The following is an 18,381-nucleotide window of genomic DNA, read 5'->3' on the forward strand; positions in this document are numbered from 1 at the left end:
ACTGTGGTTCACCAGCAATGGAAATAAAACTTGAAGGAATTTGTCATGGTTTAAACACAACAAAAGAATGAATATGTAGCTCTGCATGTGTGAGGACCATTAAAATATATTTTCTGACTCCCAAGTGTCTAGAGCAGGTAAAAAACAACCAAAATCAGATTGTAATTGCCTTGTGGTCCCCAGATCATACCCCTGGTTATAGTAGTACTGATTCTACATTCATGAGACTCGCTTCCACCATTGTCACTGCCAATATGAAACTCACCCAGACTCAAAAACAGTAAATAACAACAACAACACCACAACCAACAACAACAACAACAACAACAATGTAGTGTTTATCTGTGCAGGATAGTTTGAAAATGGGATATTTGAACATTCTTCAAAAAATAATAATTAATCTGATATAGTAAAATCAGCTTAAGTCCAAAGTGGAACGTAGAACTTTGCTCACAAGGAAAGGGGCACATCACATTAGAAAGGCCAGGTGGTGTTTGCTCAAATATGAGATATGTATGTGCTTTTATTTGTAGAACAAAAAAAAGTTTATTAAATAGTCCACCACAACTCCTCGCAATTTTCAAGTGGTTTGCGAGAGTCTGATGGGGAACTGCTCAAGGGCAGAGCTCTAGGTTTCGCAAGGCAACTCAAAAGAGACATAGCTATGGCTGTAGTTGTAGCCACAACACTAGTTGTGTCCTACATTCTAGGTTACTCCTCATGCGTCCTTTCTAAAATGTTAACATTTCCACTTCTTTTAAAAAGTAGCTTTCCAGGACTCTGTTTATTTAAAAAAATTGTCAGGTAACTTTTGTGCAAGGCATAGAAACCAAGTAGGATATTGGAAGGGCTTCCAGCGAGCAGGGACTTGACAGATGGTGCAATTTTCTGCCCTCTGTATACTCCCTCTACCATTTTCTTTCCAGGCCTTTTTGCAAAATGAATTAGCTTTGTTTATGGTGCTGGATATGCAGCAAATCCACATGTGTGTTGCATCCAATAATATAAACAAAACTTATTTATTTTGGGAAAAAATTAATGTGTGTTTTCCAGAATTGCATTTTGTAGGGAATTACTTCTATCTCTGATTCTATAAGCATATTATATTGTCATTTATTTTCCTTCTGCCTTACTATCAGTAGAATTATTCACTCTATATCTGCAGAGCTTCCCCTCCCTCTTTGTAGTGCATCTACAGCGCCAGAATGTGCATTCTGTGTGTCAATCATTCAACATGTCTCACCACTGTGGTTTGGTTTTGACCCTTTTGAAAATATATAAATTGTGATAGCTCTGTGAAACTAAAGATGTGAACATTAGTTGTTCCTTTGATGCTTACGGTAGGCTTTCAAAAGAAATGATGCTGTGTCTTATGTGTTATTGAGTATGATGAAGTTTATGCCATGTTTACAGTTACATTCCTTTCCCCCTCAAGTCTCCTTCAAAAATATTTGAACTTATAACTTGAGCTTTTCAGCTTGTTTAGGATCTGAATAAGTTTTGTGTGCTTAACAAGGTCATTTAGAAAGAATAGTGCACTTAGCTTGATTGTATTTACCTACAAAAGGAACATAAAGTATTATCCGAGGGCAAGATCATCTTTTTTATGGATATTTGCCAAGCATTTGTCATCTTTCTGAGTGAAATAAGCAGCTTAGTATAAAACAATAATGTCTTAATGACCTATTGATTGTTTTAGGGTTGGGCTGCAGTGTGAGATTTAATTAATTTTGTTTTTAAAGCACTTTGAAGTTGGGACCAACATACCCACTAAAGTTCAAAGTATTAATAATTTTATTATTTGTGGGCAGCATGCAGTGCATTGGGTTACTTTCCCTCATATAAAAATCAATAAAACAATTGGCAAAAAAACCCTGTTCACATGCCAAGTTCCTGTGAGGAAAGGAAACTGTTGGGCTGCCAGCATCTATATACTTAGCAATGAGTAATAAACCTTCAAGGGAAGCTATTTTGTAATGGGATTTGTAGGGGGGGGGCATTAGACAAGAGTGCTTAGTAGTTGGACCAAATTTTAAACAGGCCATTTGATCCAGCTTGAGAAGTCCTAATGAATTGATTGTTCTTGCAGAAGTCATGCAATTTAACATTTAGACCTGGTAATTTAGGATGTGCCCTTTGGATGGTGGGTTTCTGGCTCAGTCGCTTTTCTCTGTGACATAAAATTCTTGGAAAGAATGTGCCTTTGATTATGTTGGGAGTGTGAGAGTTCTCAATATTTTGGCCATTTAAACTAGTCTTAGCACTCCAAAGAGTTGGACAAGAGTTGTCTATACACCCCCATTTGCTTTGCATCCAATGCACTCCAACCACTGAGAAGTGGTGTACACACAATGTTACTCACAATCTGTATTTATCCTGTATTTGTCCTGTTGTTTCTTAGGAATACTGCTCTTCTGTATTCAGATTCTACCACACTTGGAACCACTCTTCCACAACTCTGATTTATTTTGCTAAATGCCCAGTGTATCTGCAAACTGTGGCACTATCTTCCACAGCACACTGACACAACAATCTCAGCAGATGCAATAACTGTTTCAAGCGCTTCCAAGAAGGTCCTCAGCTATGTAGACATTACTATTATGAAACACAGCTAATTATTTCTTTTTTATCAATTCAGATTGAATTTGGTTCGCTGAAAAATGCATCAAAATTTAGTAAGCTTGGAGAGGGAGGAGAGGAAGAACCAGATGGCTCAGCTGTAGAGTGCTCTTGTCTTCAGGCATGGATAGCCATGTTATTGTTGGGGTTTCACTGGTCAATGGAAATCCGTTGTTTTCCCCCCAGCTGTTTTTCCATCCAATTTCAAACCGTAGTTTATGAAGGTGGCTTGCTTTTCCACTAACCATAGTTAATATTAACCAGAAGAAATTGCAGTTAACTTAAAATGAAGCGGATCTTCTCCTTGCAGCTGTGTCAGGAGAGGGATGTGTGGAAGCCTGGGTGGGAAGCTAGGCCTATTCTTATTATGTCTGAATGCAGCCATTTTATCTTTTAATGGCTACAATTGGATTCATTAGTCTGCTCGTGCCATCGATGAGAAATCATTCACTGCTAAATCTCTTTGCTGCATCTGGTTAGTATCAGAGTAAGAGCCCATACCAGTCTTCTGCAGCCTGGTGCTTTCCTGATCTTGTGAGACCCCATAAGCCCCAGCCAGCATGGCCAGCGGTCAGTAATGAGTTACACACCAAAACATTTTGGAGAGTACCAGGTTGGGGCAGGCTTGGCCTACAACCTCACTATGTCTATTTGTTTTGTGTGCTGCTTTTTTTTTTAAAGTGTGGCTTTATGGGAGAAAACCATCATGTTGAAACGGGTTGTTTTTGTTTTCTTCTTCTTGTTTTTTTCAACATGTTCCCTGCAAGCTTCAATTCTGTTTGCTCCTCTATTTCAAACTTTGACCGACGAAACATTCTCAAGTGTCTGACAGCTGTGATGGCTGTGCAATAACACGGCATTATGATGTGACGATCTGAGAGAATATGTCGCTGTACTGTCAGGGGTCTTGCTGCATCGTTATATTGTTGCCTTTAAACTGTCAGGATGTCTGACAGAGATGCCATTGTCTTGGCTTGGTATTGCAGTGTTCGTTTCATTGCAAATTTTTGACTCTTGCTTGGCAGGCTTTCAGTAAAAAAAAGTTTCACAATAATGAGATTCCCCCCCACCCCCGGTCCATTTCATAAAAAATGGAAGTCCATTGTGTTTCAGAATCCTTATACTTTTCTTTAAAACAATAGCAGCAAGAAACAAACAGACCCCAAAGATGAGTGAGAGGATCTAACAAAGTTCAGTGTCAAAACTACTCCAGACTCATGTTGGATGCTTTCATATTTGCTCTTTCTTTTCTAGCTAGGAGCAATTCCTATATCAAGCCACAGACAGTGTCTTTATTAGAAGAGCCTATCAGCTTCACTTATTTCTCTGCTTTCTCCCTGAGATGTGTCTTATTTTATTTTTAGTAGTATTATTAAGCAAAATCATTCACATGTTACCCATATTGTATTAGGTGATTACATAACATTGAAAATGAAGCCAGATATACAAGCTAAATACAGATTTAGCAAGCGGAAAACCTTTGCAGTACAAATATATCATTTAGCAATGATAACTTGGCAGCACATCTATTTGTATGGATTTGTATAGAACAAGACACTTCTACATAAATATCAGTAGGTGGAAATGCTAGTTTCTGCAAAAACAAATAAACCCTTTATTTTTCAGCTACATGTGAATATATGGCCATCTCTGGACCAAGATAGCCTGACCCTTGTCCATGTGCTGGCAACCCCCAGATTGGATTACTATTGGATTAATATTATGTTTTTCAAAAGAGGGTTTTATGTCATCCATTTTCATATATATTATATTCGCCAATACTTTGAAAAGCTTGTTTGATTCTTTAGTGGGATTTAGTTCCAGTAGTCTTGTTTGCTAGTTTGTGCAGTAGCTAAATATGCTCATTGGGTCGTATCCATTGGGTCTATCTGCTGATGGAGAGAATCTGTTAGTGAAAGGAGGGGAAGCAATTGATAGCCATTTCTGCCCTCTCCAGCTGCAGCTCTTGTTCCCTAAATCTCCTCCAAATGGTTGGGGAATCATCTAGAGGGGCATTGGTGAGTGATAATATTTTATAACATACTGATTTTAAAAAGACCCCCCCCCTTGGGGTGCTACACACTGTAATCTATATGTAATTATGTTTGGTTACAAATGTTTGGCCACCAAAGAGGAAGTTTCTAAAATACATGTGGTTGATTCATCTAAGGAGTGAACCCCTTTTTTAAAATGTTGCATTTGGTCTATATACAGAATATAGGAATGCTTTTTTATCACTGGTATGTAGTATATATGACACATGGAATATGAAATAATTATTTTCATGTTTGTAAACTCACCATTGAGGATTTTACATTGACCTTGTCTTTTTGCAGTTGGATTGTGTTAAGGAGAGCAGAACTGTTTTCTGTTTTCATTTTAACACAGTCACAGCAGTTCCCCTTTTGAAGGTAAACTTGCTTGCCCAATTACTAGCTCAAAGGAAAGTTAATGCAAATTAATTCTAACTTCAAGATTTTGATTTGGCCACAAAGCTTATTTTTAAAAAATAAAAAAAATCAGGTGTTCTAGTTTAGCTTTCACAAACTTTAGTCTTGAGGCAAAGGATAAGTAATTGATTATTTCATAACCCCCTCTGTTGAAATGTTCTTCTTATTTTCTTTCATAGTTTTGGTTTCAGGCTTGTTATGAAAAGCTTCATACTCTTAGATTGAACTCTCAGAGTTCACTATGTTGCTTGGTACCTGAAAATAATTAGCTGAATATTGGAAAAGTAATGTATAAACCTGAGCACAGAGTATAGAAATCGATCAAAATACATCTGTTACCTTAGCCAGTCTTAAAAATGCTTTCCTATCGGTCCAAATGCGGAACAAAATTGTCTTGCTCTTCTCATCTTTCATACAAAAGACATCTTGCATTACAGAATCAAACTTAAATTACAGTATTAGGCAGTGAGGGAAAATGCAGTTGCTCTTTGCTCCTTCTGGATAACAGAAACAAGAAGAAAATGGGGAAATAACGGGAACAAATGTTTCTAATCTCAGAGCAATTTTTAGAACAGATGATGGTTTGTAAGAAAGAGTTCCGATAGTCCTTTCAGGCTGAAATCTGCTGCAGTGATAACAAGACACCATAAAAAAAGCAAAATGCACTGATACTGTTGTGTTCATATTTTTCTGTCAGCTATATTAGCTGCTACAAATTTGTCTTCTAGAATAGTAGTAGATTACTCCATACATTGAACCATATTGTGGGTATCTCCTGTCTGTCCGTCTCTAGGAAGATAAGGTGGAGATACACAAAAACCCCCAATGAAAAGTGGCTTAATTCTGACAGAGTTCATAAATCAGTGAATTAATACAAGTATGTGGTAGAGAGATTTCAACAAGGCTTCTGGTTTTGGTATTTGGAATGTATAAAGGCAGTAAATGCTGGGAAATGAAGAGGACAGATTGTCGGTGGTTGGGAATGTTTACTTCAAACCTCTTCCAAAGTGAATTAATAATAATAATAATAACAATAATAACAATAATAACAATAATAATTTATTTGTATCCTGCCCTCCCCGGTCATAATTAGGTTACTGACTTATCACCTAGCTTATACATCCCTCCATGGCGTCCACTTTTATAGAGTGAAGGAAAATATAATAAGACAAACCTGCAAAACAAGTGAAAAAAGATGCTTACTAGTGCTCCAGAACTGGTCTGTGACCGTAATAATAAAATTTATTTTATTTACTAGTGCTAAAAATTACTTTGTTTTTCAAAATGATCCTCCATGTCACAAACATGAATAATGGATCTGCTAAATTACCCACAGGGAATTGTTACACACCCTGAGGTGAACAGCTAACTTGGGGGGGGGGGGCTGCTTCAGTCAGAGTGTAGAATCTAAGGCTGCAATCTCGTACCAGTTTACCAAAAGTAAGGCCCACTGAACTTAGCAGGACTTACTTCTGAATAAGCTACGTAGGATTGAGTTCCACATAATTTAAGAAGTTTGTTTGTTTGTTTGTTTTAAACACTTGTTAATGCTCTTTAGCCAAAAGGGACAGGGAGGGGATAGAGAAAAAAGCAAATTTCAACACCAATTCTTAAATAGTAGATGCGGGTGGAGCCTAGGGCTTGCTGATCAGAAGGTCGGCGGTTCGAATCCCTGCAATGGGGTGAGCTCCCATTGCTCGGTCCCAGCTCCTGCCAACCTAGCAGTTCTAAAGCACATCAAAGTTCAAGTAGATAAATAGGTACTGCTCCGGCGGGAAGGGAAACAGCGTTTCCGTGCGCTGCTCTGGTTTGCCAGAAACGGCTTAGTCGTGCTGGCCACAGGACCCGGAAGCTCTACGCTGGCTCCCTCGGCCAATAAAGGGAGATGAGCGCTGCAACCCCAGAGTCATCTGCAACTGGACCTAATGGTCAGGGGTCTCTTTACCATTTTAGTTCTTATAATGACCAGCTGGTATTGGAACAGCTTGTGTAGGAGGCGTGTGATGGAGCTGGTCTTTTGGCAGAGCAAGCTGATTTTTCAGGGTGGAATGAACCCTGTTTCCAATCTCCTCATCATCATGCATGCCTGCAAAATATCTGTGCCAAAAGCATTATTTGGCAATCCAGCAGATGGCAGCCCTATATATACTTGCTTGTTTACAAATTCAGTTTTTATCTTGCGCCTTCAAGGCCCAAGAATTACCAGGTCAACTAACAGACAGTATAAGAGAATAAAAAGAAACAGCAGCAATATGTTATTAAAAAGCATTGTGGGGAAGGGAATTCTCACCTGGTACCAAGCAATCTTCCAAAGGCACAAAAGCAGCACCAAAAAAGCCAGTCACCATCTGCTGCACGTCCGAAGGCAGGGTACCTGGAGGAGAACCTTAGATGATGATCTTAGTGAGCAGGCAGACTGGTATGAGAGAAAGCACTCCAATAAATATCTTGGTTCCAAACGCTGTGTAGGGCTTTTAATAGGTTAATGCCAGCTCTTTTAACTGAGTTCAGAAACTAACTGAGAAACTAATGAAGATATTTCAGTACAGGTAATGGTGTCACAGTTTCCACTCTTAGCATCCTTTGGCCACTCTAGTTGTGAGGACAACAGGGTCATTGCATTTTAAAGCCAGGGTTGTACAAGTCATTAAATGCCTTGGAATCATTTAATCAATCACAAAATCAGTAAAGGCTGTTAAAAGGGGCAACTAGTTTGGTCCAGTGATCTAATGTATGTGTTGAGGAGAATTAAGTCTGAAAGTCCTGCATTTAAATACCATGTCTATTTCATGCTGTAGCCACAAGGGTAGATGAGAGAGGATTTAAGCAGGGAGAACGTTTAGTGTTCCACTTTAGACAGCAAAACGTATTTGGGAGGGAGAGAGGGAGACCTGCTGCTTTTAGAGGCAGCAATATGTTGACCGTAGCATGGCTGAGAAGATGCATGGCTGGCAGGAGTGGGGGCGGGGCGCAAGTTCTGTTTTGGGTTTCTAACAACAGTCCACTTGGTAGAAGCAGCAACTTTTATCACTTCCCTCTTACTTCCTCCCGCCCCTTTTCTAATGAGAGAGAGAGAGAGAGAGAGAGAGAGAGAGAGAGAGAGAGAGAGAGAGAGAGTGTCACTTGCTGCACAACTGTCATCTTCTCAAACGTCTGCCTTTTCTATTTAGTACTATGTTAAGCAGTCACGTATCTTATTATTTAACATTGTGGAAACAGTGACAATTGAGGCTCTTTGGCATGTCATTCTCATTGTCTTTGTTGATTATAATGTTTTGATGGAAGGCTTTGGAACTTTACAGTCTGCTGTTTTCCCCATATGTAACCCTTTCTCTCTTTTGTTTATACATAGTGTCAGTGAAAATTACGTTTGCAGCTTGCATAAACCGATAATAAAGCTTCATGCATCCATGCTGTGATTCCAGTTTGCATATACAACACAATCTGAGTTCTGTTTTCACTGTCCCAATGTGTGCGGCAGTATTTGAGGCTTCGTAACAGATTTCCCTAGTACAAAATAACAGAGCAATTCCAGATTTCAGTCCAAAGTGATTTTGCTAATTTATGTTTTGTTTCTATAAATGATTACTGAAATGCATACATTTGTATGATGGAATGTCTTTCAATCCATCTCGATATAGAGGAGATAATGAATTCTACTGTATGTTGTTAATCTTCTTGGGGAATTTACATTAGAGAGGAGATAATTGACTACATTGGAAGCAGACCAGTATGTCTGTCCCTGCAAAAGTATGGCCATTGTTTAATTATTTGCTAAGTGTTTGGGGGTTTAGTTTTGTGTATTGCCAAGAAGGAGCATATGGCTGCCTAACACTGCATTGGCATGTTATTTCAGTGACAACAAGGCTTGAGAGATTGTATGGCCTCTGGAATTGTATATCAAAGGCCTTAGATTGTATAATTGGGCAAAGTTATTAATCTTAGTTTACAACAGAACTCTTAGCCTTCAGTATGTATGTCACAGCATAATGATGTATTTTTATATTTTTTTAAGTTTTGTTGTGAAATTCTTGATTACCTTAATGTCCCCTCCAAATAATAAATAAAAAGGAATTGACATGTTCATCAAACTTAAAGAACACACATGCCTGACAGTGCCTTGTACTTAAACGCTACATCATAAAACCTTAATGTTTTGTCAGATTTTCTGTTCTCTAAATTCTAAATGGAGTCAATGCTGGGAGAGATTTAATAGCAGCTATGCAATCTTTTTTTGACAGTTCAGTATTTTTACCAAAAAGTTGGCATGTATCTCCCCCTCCTCCTCCTGCAATTATTGGAGTACGAATGACATATGCAGAAATAACAAAGTTGCTTAGACTTTCCATACCCCAAGGACAGCTGCCTCTTCATAAACAGTATTTTGACTTCTTTGTGTGAAGGCTGCTGGGTTTATTTGAGAGAACCCAAATAATACAACAGCTTCTTACCAGCATATAGTAGTTTCCCCGCTGAATGTCATGAGTTAAGATTGACAAATGCCATTGCATTTCAAGTTGCATTTTAGAAAAAGGAGTATAGGAAAATCTAACTCTTCTCAGTTTGTATTACAGAATGTTTTTAGCCTGCTGAGAAATTACTTATGTATCAAGGAGACTGCACCAAATCAACTAATCTAACCCAATTAACTTTAAAATATTGGTACCATAATCTGTTAGGTAAACAAATTTAATCTCTTAGATTTTTATCAATATTAGTATCTAATTAGTCATAGTTGACATTGACCCCACTCCTTCACCTGACTCATCTGGCATGTGGAGAGGATTTGGGGCAAAGGAAGAGGCAGATTCTGCTTTCGTTCCATGTCTTGGAGATGCTCAGCAGCAGCGACAGTATCTCACAGTTGTCTCCAAGTGTGGTATGAAGGGAGAAACTGACCCCCACCCACAGTGGTAGCTTTGTGCCTGGCCAGTAAATGTCTTGTGTTGTGCTTTCTCCCTAGGCTGATCCACGGAGGACAGCTGTTGAATGGATTGGCAGGCCCTACTGTCACTAGCGCTGCTCCATTCCTCTCCACTACATGGTTTTCACCAGATGAGCGTGCCACCGCCACAGCTGTTGCATCATTGATTGGTTACCTTGGTGGAGCATGCGCTTTTTTAGTAGGACCCTTCGTGGTTCCAGGACCGAATGGCACATCCACAGTTGCACCTGGAAGCAGCCCGGAGCATATCAAAGACCGCATTGAGGCTGTGTTATACGCAGGTATCGCAGAAGTAATTTCACACTTAATTTCATAATGTGCATCCATTAGGAGTTTGCTGGTGCCCTCTAGTGACTCATCTGAAAATAAATCTCCATGACTGTGAGCTCTAGAATGATTTGCCTTTAATTGTAGGAGCCAAACACTGGTTGTGGGGTGTGTAGCTGTTGAGCTTACTGTTGCCTTGAATATCGCCAGTCATTCCAGAGGTAATACCTCTTTCAGACTTCCCAAGCCAGACACTTCCTCCAGCAAACATTTCATGAGATGGTTTAGTTCTGCTTTTTTCAATAAGTTTTTCATAAGTCAGTAAAGTCCAGGATTAACTACTTTCCTCTGTAAATCATTTTTAAGTTTAGATTTTTGTCTACATAAAAATGGTAGGAAACTGCTTTATCACAGTAAATAGTTGTGTTAGGCCCCATCATTTATTTTAACCCAAACACAAATGCCTTAAACTGATTTTCACAAAATTCAAAATGCTGTCTCTGAATACATTGGTCATGCAACTTTTTCAGGAATTACATTGTGAGCAGCGTTTAGCAGAATTTTAGGATCCTGATCATGAAAAGAAGAATTGCTTTGATCTTGGATTTAAGAAGAAATGCAAAATAAAATCTTTAATAAACAAATGTGAATGGCCAATTCAAACTTAATTTGTTTTGGTGTAAGTGTTCACAGCTATCTTCCAGGGGTCAATAATTGAGCACAATTTGTTCCATTTTGCCACTAGGCAGAAATTGCTTTGCCTCTGATGTATTTCTAAAGGCAGGCAGCCACAGACCTCCAGGGCAGCCACTAAGAAGACATTTCCCTTATATATATGAATGTGATGCAAGGGTGGTAGCAAGTCTAGGCTGGGATTGAAAAGGAACACAAAGGAAAAGTAGTCCGCAGATTGTAGCTCCCCCCCCCCCCCCCGTAACAAGCTTATATTAACAAGCAGATGCTGACTGGAGGTATGCTGGCTGTTTAGCTGTAATAATAATAAATATTCATTCATTCATTCATTCACTCACTCACTCACTCATGTTGACTGGAGAGGAAATGGCTGGAGTGTTGTGTTAATGCAGAAACATTAAAATGTATCTGTTAGCCATGTGTTTATATTAGTTGTTAGCTGGAAAGTTACAAGTAATCAAGGAATATAAAAGTAGTTGGTTTTTCAAGAGGAAAACTTTGACTTCCATTCGTTTCCATAGCTGGGAACTGCTTAAAATGCATTCTCACTTCTTGTGTACCTACTGGACCTTTTAATTTGTTGTTTGCCTTACATATCGATCTGATTTGATCATTAAAGCCTTTGGCAGTGAGGGCCAGGACACTAACTGCCCACAGCACCAATGTAGTATAGCTAAAAATGACAAACTAATTTTGCAGGCCGGCCAGGCAGTGTAAACTTTCAGCTGTTGTGAATACTTTCCATACCGGTATATTGTATTTTATTTAAATATTTATCAGTCCTTTTCTGAACCAAGCTCCCAAAAGATAGGGAACAAAATATAAGCATCAGACAAACAAAATAAACCAACAATATATTAAGTGTAACTCAGCTGGTATAAAACAACAAAACAGCAGCATGGTGAATAAAACATATACATTAAAATCAATATGAAAACTTCTGAAATAGCAACTGGTGCCCACCAATGTAGTCTCACTTGACTGGTTGGTTGGTTGGTTGGTTGGTTGGTTGGTTGGTTGGTTGTATTTTTAAAATTCCTATTCTGCCCTCTATCTGAACATGCTATCAGGGCTAGATATTATCACATAAACAGAAATTTAAAATACAGCAAAAAATTCAGAGTAGATAAACAATAAAACAATGACTACAGATCCAGGCCATATTTGCCACTAGAGAGAATGTATAATAATAATGCTGCTGCTGTATCCAGCACAGTAGTTATGCTTGTGAAGCTGGGTTCTGTTTCCTTTCCTTCCCTGCACATCTCCAAAATCTGCTCTGTAGGGTGTCCCAACGCTCTGGAAATAATTTGGGTATGTGTGGGAGGCTGGAAAAAAACAGAAGAGGAATAGGAAGTTTATTGTGTTGGTCTGTTGTGTGGGTAGAGCTGTAACACTGGATTCAGCCCATACAAAACTAGAAATATTTACCCTTCACTTAGCAGACCTGTCAAACTCTTTGCATCATACTCATTTTTTCCTCGAAAAAAGGGGAACGAGTTTGGGGTTTTTTGGTGAGTGATGATACTGGCTTTTTCAGAACGTGTTGCCTTATCACAGAACGGTTTTTCTTCTAGCTTTTTGGATTATGGTTATTGATTCTTTAGTGTAAAGAAGCCAATATTTATAGGGCATTGGGACAACCTTATATATTAGAATTGGGCAGGGAAGGCAGTTGGGCCAAATGTTGTATGTTCTTGTAAATGGATGCTTGAGATTAATTTGGCTGCCACTAGGCAGGTACAGCTGAATAAAGCTGAATGAATTTATGTAGACCTGCTTGCTGGTTTTACTGAAAGCATTTGAGTTGAATCATTGTTTCTTCATTGATGTGACTTTGTATAAAACTCTGCGTTGGAAAAGCTATGTAATTTGTACCATAGTTCTCTTGATCAGGTTGCTCCTACATTTTTGAACATGGGATGCTAAAAGTGAACACCAGGAACTGGGAGGTGCTTCTGTGGTTTTCTGTTGCACATGCTTCCTTTTGAAGCATCAAGGACTTTTAATTTGTCAGATACAGGATACCGACTAGGTGCCACTTCTGTCTGGTCTTCTGTTTGGATTCAACTTTAGTGAATAATGCCATGACTATTGCCTTCGTTTTTCATATGTTCTGACCTCCTCTGCTTCATCCCTACATGGTTTGTCCCTTCTGCTGACACATGCTTTCAGACTCTATTCTTAGATTTAATTACTTCTGTGCTAGTATTGGAACCCTATTTGAAGCTTAAATTTAAATCCATGGATGGACTCCAAATAGCATATTAGGCTGCTATGAACCCCATACTCTTGTTGTTCCTTCAGATGCTCACATAGCATTTTGGACAGGATGCTTCCTTCCTGTTGCGCTTTTCACCTGAAATGGCTTTCCTGCACTTTCCATTTCAGTCACTTCCCCTGCCCCTTGTTGCTTTCTAGTACTACACAGTGCTTTTGCAATTAATCTTCTACTCCTGAAATTCTACCGAGAATTTATGTAGGAGTTTAGATTGCTAAAAGCTCTTCCCCTACATTGTCCCAGTAAAGCTGCAGTTTATATATTTAACTCGGAGATTGCAATTTGCCACTTGTCTACATGGCCTGGGGTGAAATAGCAATTACTCAGTGAAGGAATAACATTAGGTGGTGTGGTGGGGTTGATGGTGTCCTAGTTGCCTGTCCTTTAAAGTTGAGGCATTCTACATCTCTTAGCCAAGGGAAAGATCAAAACTTTGCAGTGGCGGTTGTCCTTTAAAACCTGTCTCAGGTGCCTGGTCTTAGAATACTGGGACTGGCCGGAACAACAGAGAGAGTGGACCCTGTGAGCAAAGAGTACTGTATGTGTTTGTTCATTCCTTGTATTTAGTTAGATATTCAGATCTATGTATGTATGTATGTATGTGTATATGTGTGTGTGTATGTATGTATGTATATGTATGTATATGTATATATGTACATATATGTGTGTGTGTATGTGTGTGTGTATACACACACACACACACGTACACGTACACGTATGTCATATTCTCTGCTGTTTCTGTGCACCAGGGTTCACTTTTTAATCAATGTGTGGATCAAATCGTATATTCTGTGAATATTCATATTCCATTCCTGTTGCACATCAGTAAGGTGGATTCCCTATTGCCTCTTCTTGTTTTTTTTTTTTTTTGCACCTGTGGATAAAGATTTTTCAGAAGCGATTTGAGCTGAGATCTGTTATTCCAGTGTATTTGAACCAAATTTGAATTGCTTTGGTTTTGCACATGTATTTGCATTGCTGATATTGTTGAGTGCTTTGAAGTATTTCATATGAAATGATAATAGGATAATAATAGGATGATGATGATGATAGCAGCAGCAGCATCTACCATAATGGTTTGTTTTTCCCTTTGTATCCCCTTAGAATTTGGCTTTGTGGCCTTGATATTCTCTGCAGCCCTTGCCTACTTCCCATCACGTCCTCCATTTCCACCCAGTGTAGCTGCAGCTAGCCAGAGGCTCAGCTACAGAAGAAGTTTTTGTAGGCTATTAAGGTATGTATACTTTGGCCAGCTTGGTACAGGAGGTCATGGCACTCCTGCCCTTTTTATAATGTTTGTGGGTTTTAAAATAATATTGTAAGCTACAATATTAAGCTACAGTATGTATTGTAGTGTGTTGTATTGTAAGCTACAATACATACTGCTTTTCCAGGGTGCAGTCTTCCACAATTTTGGAATTATGTATCTCAACAATTACTATGGTACAACAAAATGACATTATAACAGAAAGGCGTTTTAAAAGCCAGTGAAACAGATTAGTTTGTTCATGTTGACTAAGAAGCTGAATCAGTTCTCTATTTTTAGTGAGGATTTTGTGTATCTTCATCGAAGCAAAATGAAGTCTCCTTACCAGTCAAGCCTAAATTGTGCAAGGAAAATGAACTATGCAGCATTTGTTGTTTTAAAAAGTTTTTCTAAAACTGTAGGGAAATACATTCAGGGATCATTTCTATAGTTATTTACTTCTAGAGAAGTTAACTTGAAGGTGGTCTGCTGAGCAAACCATGAGGAGTCAAGTGTTATTTTCTGAGTGTGAACTGAGTGGGTAGCAAAATGTATCTGTTACTTACTATTGATGACCGTTCTGCCCTCCTTATATAAGAAGATTGACAAGAGGAAACAAAGACTGAGTAGAGAGATAAAAACATGGGGGGTGATCCTTTCTACTTTGGGTGGTGCACCAGTGAACAGAGTGATTCCCCCATAAGACCTAATAATTCCTGTTTATTCTCTACTTAATCTAAACTTTCAAATATACCTTTGGAAATAATCTCTACAAGCTTACTCTTTCTTAAGGCAAAAACAGAGCTTCTCGGGGAACCTTCTTTTGCAGACAAACCTGTGTTCTATGCTTTTTCTACATGCTCACAAAATTATGCCAAACGCCCTTGCTATACACTAATACATGATTCCTCGTTTATATTCTCATTGTTCCCTGACACGCCTTGGAAACTCAGGAGAAGATAATCTCTCAAATGATTTATTCTTCTTCCCAGAGAACTTGAGTACTGCAAGGACAGAGAAGAAGAGACCCTAATTCCTCTGTTAATTGTGGCTTATATTTTTTGGGTCCCAAAATGGAATTAGCCAGTCAGTAGAAGCTGAGGAGTATGCAAGATACTGTTTTATATATATAAAGTATCAATTTCCATTTAGGACACTTGGCACCATTTTTGCTGCTGTCACCTGAGAGCCAGCCTCCTTGTCTGCCTGCAGGCTGTGTTGTAAAAATGTTACTGTCAAATAAAAACCTGAATAACAGCTGGATCTGCAGGTGGAATATAAAATGCCTATTGACAGGGCTCCATCTGGGAGCCATGTTAATAAAATGGATGCTTGTTCATAATATTCTAAACGCTGAATCTGAGATCCCTGTAAAGTTGAATGGAGAACTACAAAAGTTCAATTTTACCAGCTTTTTAAAGATAAAAGAAAAAAGAATACACTCCTATACTTACATACTGAATATATTTCTGTCTATGAGGCTGTAATTTGAAATGCTGGTCACGATTAATAATGTAAGAGCACACTAATTCTTTGTTGGCTGTTTCCCTTTTAAGAAGCCCTTGGAACTTACTCTTTCATTTACCTTGTACACTATATTTTCCTGACCTTCCAAATGCTTCTTAATTTTTTGTCTCTTGAGTAGATGTGACTGTGTGTAAATAAGCTGTCACTGGACGGATGTTTTAAATGGTTTTGGGAGAATTGTGAGGGTAAAATGGGGAGGAGAAGCATCTACACCACCTTGAGCTCCATATATAAATGAAATAAATAAATACAGATAGTGCCTAGTATGCAAATTGTGTATGCTGTGCAAATGTAATAATCTCGAAAGCTGTTGCCTTCAGAATTCTTCATGTGCTATCAGAGCATATACTGGTCAGGTTTAATCACGGCATTGTTATTTAGAATCTAGACAATGAATGAATAGTGCAGAAGTTTTTCTCTTGAACTATTGTAGTTACTGGCCAGTAAGTGATTTGCATTGAGCTGCGTGTTGTGTTGTGTAAGCTCATTTAGGAAGATGCAGTGTTGTTGTTTTTTTGGATATCAGCAATACGCTGCTGCTGTTCCATCCTTGCTTCAGTGCAAACTGGGGTGTTGGTGTTGGCGATTCGTCCTCTGTGCATCCTATTCAGTGTCCTTTCTTTTCTATTTGTAATATTTGTGCTGAAGTGTGCATCAACATTGATGTCCGTGTTGTGTGATCAGTGTACAATTTCATTAGCTGTGTCAGCTCATGCTTGTTTGCCTACCATATTTATCTGCCACTTTTCAGATAAATGTCACAGAGTAGTTTACATCAAGGCTGGGGAACCTGAAGGCCCACCAGATGTTCTTGGGCTAGCTACCATCATCTCTGGTTATTGACAGTCCTGGTTGGGCAATCCTATCTGGTATATGGTTCCCTAGCCCTAACTTACATAAAATATTAATTCAGTAAGTACTACTAAAACTATGTAATAAAACAATAAAGACAAGCAGCAGGAGAAACCCTATAGAGAGTCAAATTTCCTCTCAGAGAAGGATATTAAATAAATGGTATGTGTTTTGGTTTCCTTGTTTTCGGAGTGGAGTCTTGCGTTCACAATAACTGGTTCAAGGATCGTATTGGGTTCTTGTTATGTACCATAGGTGGTCCCCACTCCAGTGTGTCCCCCCCACCACTAGCATCGCCTCTGATTCTTCTGCTGTGTTTGCATTCGCCCACCATTGTAGTGTCTTCAAACACTTTGCTGAAGCATGACTTGTGATGCTGCACAGGTGGAGCTGCAGGCATTGCACTTGGTGCTGTTCACCCAGAATGGATGAGGCTGTTTATCATAGCTATTAATGGAAGGTGTTTAATCATTTTTGTCTAGAGTAAGTAGCTTATTTTATAATTGGTTGTAGCAGAGTGAATTATTTCTTGCTTAAGAAGCAGGAAGCTAGAAGTATATGACTACTAAGCCTTAGTATTTATTTCTTTGTGCAGGATTGCATCCAGCTAAGTAACTGTGGACATGGAATGGTTCTGTGAGCATTCCATGAGTGAAACTTTCCCTCCCTCTGCTCCCCTTGCATATACTCCAGATCTGGTCTGGGGATTCTTCCAACCCTTTGGGCCAGATTAGTGGGTATGGGGAGAAGAGGGAGTTAGTTGTTAAATTTCTTCAAATATTACTTCTAAATATTACTTTTATTTTAATCACTTGAGAGAAAGATGACTGGCTGTAGCTTTCTGTAGGTTGGTACCATGTGTTTATGTTTGTGTGCATTTTAAACAAATAGATTATAAATTATATTCTAAAGCTTTACATTGGAGAAGATTCAATTTGGTAATTTTTCTCCTTATTTAATAGTTATATCATGTGGCATCTCAATTCAGTCTTGGTATATAGCTACTACTAAATAGTGGCAGAATCATTGCCAACATCATTTACTGGTTATACAAATGACCAATTTTCCCCCAGCTCTGTGAACCATTTCTCCTATACCTAGAATGGATCTTCTACCTTTTCTGTACCTAAAATAGTTTTAAACCTAACTCAATGCAGCAGAGATCGATTGCACTGCAAAATACTGATGCTATAAATTACAGCAGGTGCGGTTTAGTATATGAGGTGTGGGAAGAAAGAAGGAATCCTAATAGTTTAAATAATTCTGCCATCTCAACGGACATGTTAGTAATTTTGAAAAGGTTAAGCAGAGAATGGAAAGGCACGAGAACACGATAAGTCTTCCATTCCCTTATTAATAAGAAAACCAACATGAGCATTTGGTGAAGACTATATTTATAATGCCTTTTATGTCAGAATAAATGGCTTGGCGCATGGTGCAGAATCAAAAGGTGTTTCCATCTCATTGCTACATGTGAGAAGATATTTGAAAGCAGGGCTGT

The 18,381-nt window shown here is 38.6% G+C and overlaps 1 protein-coding gene across 2 annotated transcripts in view; it reads left to right on the forward strand.

The window, feature by feature from the left end:
• The window catches only part of SLC49A4 (solute carrier family 49 member 4), a 60,721-nt gene that overhangs the window by 13,493 nt on the left and 28,847 nt on the right, over window positions 1–18,381 (forward strand). For both annotated transcript variants that reach the window (XR_014171615.1, XM_081925219.1), the window contains exons 3-4: window positions 10,033–10,295; window positions 14,360–14,489. Coding sequence is in view for 1 of the 2 variants with exons in the window: in XM_081925219.1 (XP_081781345.1) it covers window positions 10,033–10,295; window positions 14,360–14,489 (393 nt within the window). In the remaining variant the exon portion in view is untranslated. The remainder of the gene's footprint in view (window positions 1–10,032; window positions 10,296–14,359; window positions 14,490–18,381) is intronic.

This window comes from Podarcis melisellensis (assembly GCF_964234715.1).
Source record: "Podarcis melisellensis genome assembly, chromosome: 1".
In the NCBI taxonomy this organism is placed as follows: Eukaryota; Metazoa; Chordata; class Lepidosauria; order Squamata; family Lacertidae; genus Podarcis; species Podarcis melisellensis.